The 6,684-nt window shown below is 33.0% G+C and overlaps 1 protein-coding gene across 3 annotated transcripts; it reads right to left on the bottom strand.

Moving 5' to 3' along the window:
• Positions 1-237: 237 nt before the first annotated feature.
• Positions 238-2,714, bottom strand: LOC108461819 (F-box/FBD/LRR-repeat protein At5g56420-like). Of its 3 annotated transcripts, XM_017761766.2 has the most exons (5): positions 2,485-2,712; positions 2,246-2,349; positions 1,256-2,140; positions 1,032-1,170; positions 238-892 (listed from the first exon to the last, which is right to left on the bottom strand). In XM_017761766.2, the coding sequence occupies exons 3-4, from the start codon at positions 2,138-2,140 to the stop codon at positions 1,105-1,107; spliced, it is 951 nt and encodes a 316-aa protein (XP_017617255.1). In that variant the 5' UTR covers positions 2,246-2,349; positions 2,485-2,712; the 3' UTR covers positions 238-892; positions 1,032-1,104. The 3 variants fall into 3 exon arrangements, with proteins under 3 accessions (XP_017617255.1, XP_052881595.1, XP_052881596.1); XM_053025635.1 differs by having other exon boundaries at positions 1,256-1,771; positions 1,892-2,714; XM_053025636.1 differs by having other exon boundaries at positions 1,256-1,347; positions 1,714-2,703.
• Positions 2,715-6,684: the final 3,970 nt, after the last annotated feature.

Here is a 6,684-nt window from a genome sequence, read left to right as displayed (position 1 = left end):
TATTAATATATTTTAACCTTTTTATTATTAACAAATATTTGAATTAATCAAAAAGATATGATTTGCTCATGTTTTGATCAAATTTGTTATATGAGTACGTTTGAAAAATAATTTATCTATTAACTCAATATTGTAGAGATGCAAAATTTGCAAAAATTTTCACATTGCATTGTACATTTAACTTGAAATTATCTTGAAACTAAAATTTGATATTGATAAACTAACATGTTTAAATAGTTTTATAACAAAACAAATACATTCATTTTAAATCTCCAACACAAACAAACAAATCTCAGTGATTAAAGAAAAGCTCTAGAAAAATGGCAAGTTTCATTTTTTAGGTCAGAACGGAAAAGCCAACATTTTATTTCGCCTTGATATTAAAGCCAATGACACAGGCCCCAACGTGTAAACAAAAGGTCTATACTCTCAAGCTTCGGCTTGACAAAAACCTATATGAATTGGTTCGATTATCGTCCAGTCAAGCTTATGAGGGAGTGACAAAAGCATTCAGCCGCTAGGCAAAGCGGTGAAGTGCTGAACTCCCTAGTAGCATATGACACGGTGCAAGGCTGATTAAACTTTATATGATTACAAATTCAGTTGTTGAAGGAGATTTTGATTTGAGTTGTAGAGCATGCTTTCTTGCTCTCTCTCTTTCTTTGATCGATTCAAACTCCAATATTTGCCCAGTCCAACTTGGATGGCAACAATTAATAGTAATCTTCTCCATCACTTTTCCATGCTAAAGTAGATATGCAAGGAAATCCACATCGATTTTAAAACCTCTGAAGCCGATCACCTCCACCACTTTAAGACTAGGGATGGGTTTCCCGGTAACATTACTCGTATTATGTGCATGATTGTATGTCGAAGATCTCCAAATATTCAACTGCAAAATGATACATACAACATAATAAGAACAACCGTAAGGGAACAAAAGGGAAAGATAAGTGATCAACTGTGTTTTGTGTGGAAAGGCTGATGTGAACTTTGGTGACTAACGTATATGAAGAAATCGGAAACATTACCTCCAACGAGAGTTTGTTCAAAGAAGGAGATGCATCAATCAAGGAAGTCAAGACAAGAAGATCGTCATCATATCTACGCACTTACTGCTAAGTGCTTAAGATTTGTCAATTCAGGGAAATTTGGAAACGTCATATTATACTGCAAAAGTAATTTATAATGAGAAACCCAAACAGGAAAACAAAATCAAAAACCGAAGAAGGCGAATATTGCAGCAAACACTTACAGCACTCATCTCCAATGTAAGAGTTTTCAGCTGACAAAGATATCCCGAAAGGGGGCAAAAAGCAAAAGCCGGTTCATCATCTAAGTTCCCACCTATAAGCACATCAGTCAGAAGGGGAGCATTTTCGATATGTAATGCCACCTTTTGTCCATAATACAGAAATGACTGTAAATTGGGTGCAGAAATCTCGAGATTTTGCAAAGCGAGGCAAGATCGTATCTCCAAATATCGCAACCGTAAAGGCGATGAACTGGCAATGTTAAGAGTCACTAAATTTTTTGACCACTCCACAACTAATTTTTCAAGCAGGGGACAATGCAAAAGGAAGTGCTCTAAAACCTCTCCACTTACTTTTACAAATCTCAAACACAAGGAATCCAACAATCCTATGCAAGATAAACCCTGAGGAGTTCGAATGTAATTGAAACAACTTTTGGTTAAAGAATAGGATCTTAAACCTGGTGGCCAAGTTTCCTCTGCTACTTCTTCAAAGTCCAATTCAAGTTTTCGAACCCTCTTCGATATGGCAAAACAAAACCAACTATCAATATCATGTCTGCAAGTCCAATCCAAATCAAAACAAACCCTAAACTCATTTAGAGTGGAACCTTTATGCGATTCCAGGACGTGGTTTACCCAGTTTATGTACCAAGTTCTCTTTTTTTTCCTTAATCGCCCATTCCTCCGAAGCTCGCCTAATGTATTTGAAGCATCAAAGCTCAAAGCAACAATGAGTGGCCACAAAATTTTCAACCTCCTGGAAAGAAAGCATATGTTTGCTACCTCTTTAAGGGTCAAAAAGGAAAGAATTATAAATAGAATTTCATCAGTTAATTCACTAATCCGGTCCCCAGAATCCTCTTTTCCTTGATCACCCTTCTCCATCTTAATAAAACAAAAAACAAAATCATCAATACACAAATTGCAAAAATTATCAGAAGCAAAGATCACCCATAATTAGGATAACCAAATAGCAACTTGAAGACTTACTTATAACCAAGATTCATGAATCACGATAAGGACGACAGAATTTTAATCCCATGGACTATGATATTCAAATTTCACGACCAAGAAAACGGATAAAATCATCTTCCCTGCATAAACAGTGCGAATTTTCATAATTAAAATTCGGCATCATTAGCCATAAAAAAAATAAAAAAAGTGCATGGGATTTCACAATGAATGCCAAATACAGAAGAAAAGGAAAATGTAAAAGAGAGAAATAATACCATTTTACTTAATCTGGGTCTGGCTTCTTTCGGTGGAAGAGATAAATAGTAGAAATTACAAAAAGGGAAATAATATATTTTTTAAGCGTGTAACTTCAGGGGTGAGTGAAAAATGTAAAGAAGCTTGCTTAGGGCGCAGCGAGGTAACTTCTTTTCTGATTTTACGTTCTTTCCTTTTAACCAACAATGGCTTAATACCTATTTTCACCTCTGTTTTATACCTCAAATTTCAATTTGATATTTGAAGATATTTTATCACTTTAGTCCCTTTATTTTTCTTCTATCTATTATATTATCTCAATCCAAATTTTCGTTAAAAGACGTCAAGTAAACCAATAAAATGTTGCCATTTGTCAAAAAAATTTACTTAAAATTTTTAAAACTATAAGAAAATAAAAGAATACACAAAAATCCGGAAAATATCGTGACTTTTTTTGTTCTCTAACTTTACAAAAAAGATATTTTAGTCTTCTCTTTAAATTTTCACCTCTTTTAACTTCAAATCACCCCTAAGTGTATGGACCTACACATGGATTGCCACGTGGATGACATGTCTACGTTTAATTAATTTTTTAAAATTTTAAAATATTAAAAATATTTTTTAACAGTTTTAATTTTAAAAGTTTTTTTTAAAATTTTTTTCGAATTTAAAATTTTAAAAAATTAATTAAAGGTTGACGTGTATGTCATGCCAACAAAGTTAAAAAAAATTAACTTTCTATCCATTTTTAGGTGATTTGACAAAAAAAATACAAGTTTAAGGACTAAAAAGGTAAAAAAATTTAAATGGATGGCTAAAATAATTTTTTAAGTTCAAAAGCCAAATAAGTTAATATGCCAACTAAAAACTTTGAAAATTCTAAAAAAATAAAAAATTCATAATTTATTTTAAAAAAATAGGAAAAATATTTTAAAAAATATTAATTATATAAAACTTCATAAAAATCCAAAAAATCATAAAAATAAAAGCCCTGTTTGGCAATTGGCTGATAGCTGATAGCTAGTTGCTGATTGTCATGGTTGGTTTAACCAACTGATTCTATTAACTATTTATTTAAAAGTGTATGGTAAAACTTAACTGATAGTTGAAAGCTGATATGTGTAAAATGACAAATAAGGGCATAACACATTTTACTGTTAAATGTTTTTGTTTATAATACTTTTGTAACACTCTATACCTGACTCGGTTTAATGGATTCGAATAAAAGATGTCACAATACTTACATACTTAACAAAAATTTTACAATCTATAAAAGTCATACTGAATATACCTTTTATCTATATAAAATCATTTCTAAGATAATAGGTTTGAATAATACATTTAACGTTTGTCACAAACTTTCTATGGTAAATAAGACCTTACAACAAATTGTTTGATAAAATAAACATATTCGTAGTTTATATTATTACTTGTCATTTGAAAAACATATTTCTTTAAATGTCCATTTATATGCATAACATTGCCCTTGGTCTAGCACTATGCTGCATTCATGGCTTGGTCCCTCCCGGCGCGCAGGTTCAATTATTAAACCTGCATACCAAAAGATGCATGTAAATTCAAAGGAACTTAGTAGGTCCCTGACCACCTCCGGACGTACTAACATCCAAAGTGTGAATACTACAGCAAAAGATATATATAAATGAGGCGATATCAGCAAGTATACGGGTTAGGTTGTAATATAGTTACAACGGAGTAGGTCAGTATTCTGAGGATCGTACTTAAGGGAGGCTAGTGCTAAATCAATTTCAACCTAAACACCAAAAGATCTAATTAGTACTCGAAATAGGTTATATTAAACAAATATAAATAAAAAGGATTTTTAAGATTTTTTATAATAATAAAATATAATAAGCAAATAAATATCAAGAGATTGAAATATGGAATTAATCAAATTTGATTATGGGTGATTAGCTAGCTTTGATAATCTTTATCAACTATCGCTTTGGGTTTCTCGCCAATCAACTAGTCGATATTTTAGCAGGATCTTCCGATACGTCCACTAAAATAATGAGTTAGCAATGACTACTTATCTTTTGACCTCACAATCCAGACCAGTTTAGGGTTAAGGTGTTCACGAATAGGCCATACTAATTTTGGGTTAATTCCTACCTTGATGACTTCCTAAGGTTGTCAAGCCTAGGGTTTAAGTTCTTCCTTTTCCAAATAGCTGATCCGTTGAGTAACTCTACAAAATAGTTAATAGATCATACTCCCACACCCTAATCCACTATAGAGAGGTTAGTTCCTCATGGTTTTCGTAAACAATATAGAATCGATATAAAGCGTAAACATGATAATTGAATCAAAAGCATAAAGTTTAAGAAAAAACCTGGTTTGTATTACAAAGAAGAATGAATCCACAAAGTTTAATTTCATCCTCAAATTAGATCTCTTGAGATAAAACAAAGAAAACCTGAAAGTAAATCTAAAACCTAAGAAAAGAGAAAAACTTAAACAGAAATTAAAAGAAAGATTCTAGACAAAGTAATTGGTGTCTATAACATGTGACAAATGAGCCTATTTATAGATTTGATGTTGCCATCGTCTTTAACCCTAGGGTAGCTAACGTTCCCGAGCTTTAAGTTGGATTGTGCAGACCAAAATGCCCCTTGGCTCATATTAATTCCTATCCAGAGTCAATGTCACGACACATCAAAACCTGTGTCGCGGCCTAGAAATCAATATACTTTTCTCTAGGATGTCTTCAGGGGTATGTCGTGACACCCTTAGGCTGTGTCGTGATGTCGAAGGCAGTCTCAAAATTTCTTCATTCTACTCATTATGTTGCAACATCGAACCCTCCATGTTGCGACATAGTGACCAATATTGGTTTAGCATGCCTTTTAGTGGTCTCCGACACACTTGCAAAGTTCATTAGCTCAACCTTAGGCTTCATTTGGTCCTTGAGGTTAATAAAATACTCAATTTGCACATTTTATTGAATTAAGTCAAACTTATTAAAACATAATTATAATGCTTATTTTCAAACTCCTAAAGTGCGAAAATTAGTTTAATTTGCTACACCAAATCACAACAGATCAAACTCCCCTACACTTAAGTCATTGCTTGTCCTCAAGCAACATAAACAAAAAAAAAGAAATAGAAAAGACAACCCTTGAGAAAATATGATACAAATATATACTTTGGAGCACATGACTAGGCATTTCATCTTTACGAATAATTTTTTCATGATGAATAATTGATTTACCACTTTTGACTTTAGACATCTAAGTTTAGTACATTACAGAATATACAAGCATTATGGGTCTCACATGTAAGAATCCATCAATAAATTATACAAGTAGTTTGATTATCCTAGTAGAATACAAATAGCAGTTTATGTGATTGTTTAGTATAATGTCCATTTATGCATAAGGATACTTAGGTCACATAAGAGTTTTTGGCTTGTAAAGTTCTGAAGCTTAGGACAGGTATGGAATTCAAAAATAGTAAGCAACAAAAATGGTTACAAACACGAAAATGGTTTGGCACATCATATTGATCCATATTCTTCCCCTTTAACGACCCTTACTCATTCACCGTCTTATTTCTCCTTATCTTCCCTTTCTTATTTCTCCACATAGGAAATAATAGCATAATAAAATAACTATGACTAGCCTACATGTTTCTGTGCACTAATGAACGAGTTTTTCTTATTCTCATAACTTTTTCACTTTCTTTTTCAATTCATCTCACTCCTCATGTGAGCTTTCCTCTTCGCATTAGAACTTACTCAATCCTCATCTGTGCCCACAATCACATGTATAGTACCTCTGACCTTCTACTTTTCCTTAGGATCGCCACGAGAACTCTAACCCTGTTGAGTAATATATTGATCCACAAACTTAGCAAGCTTACTATTCCTCACCACCTCTTCAATAGCATCTTTCAAAGTAAAACAATCCTCATTTTTGTGATCGACATCATTATGGAAAGCACACCTATCTCTTGAATTTGACCGTCTCTCACTTTGCCTCATTAGGGAAGGGGTAGAGAGGATACCCAACCTTTTTGCCTAATTTAGAATATAGGCACGGGTAGCATTTAGAGGGTATAAGCTTCAAACTTGCCATGGGGAATATACCTCATTGTGTACTCTCGTTAGGCTCTTTGTGTTGACCTAGGTGATTTATTTTATGATTGCAATCTTTCTTGCCTCTCATTTTGCACACGCAAAGATTGGTGAGGTGGTCCTTACC

This window comes from Gossypium arboreum, chromosome 3 (assembly GCF_025698485.1).
Source record: "Gossypium arboreum isolate Shixiya-1 chromosome 3, ASM2569848v2, whole genome shotgun sequence".
NCBI classification, from domain to species: domain Eukaryota; kingdom Viridiplantae; phylum Streptophyta; class Magnoliopsida; order Malvales; family Malvaceae; genus Gossypium; species Gossypium arboreum.
Note: the sequence above shows the minus strand (reverse complement) of the source record. Positions and strands in the feature narration are given on the sequence as shown.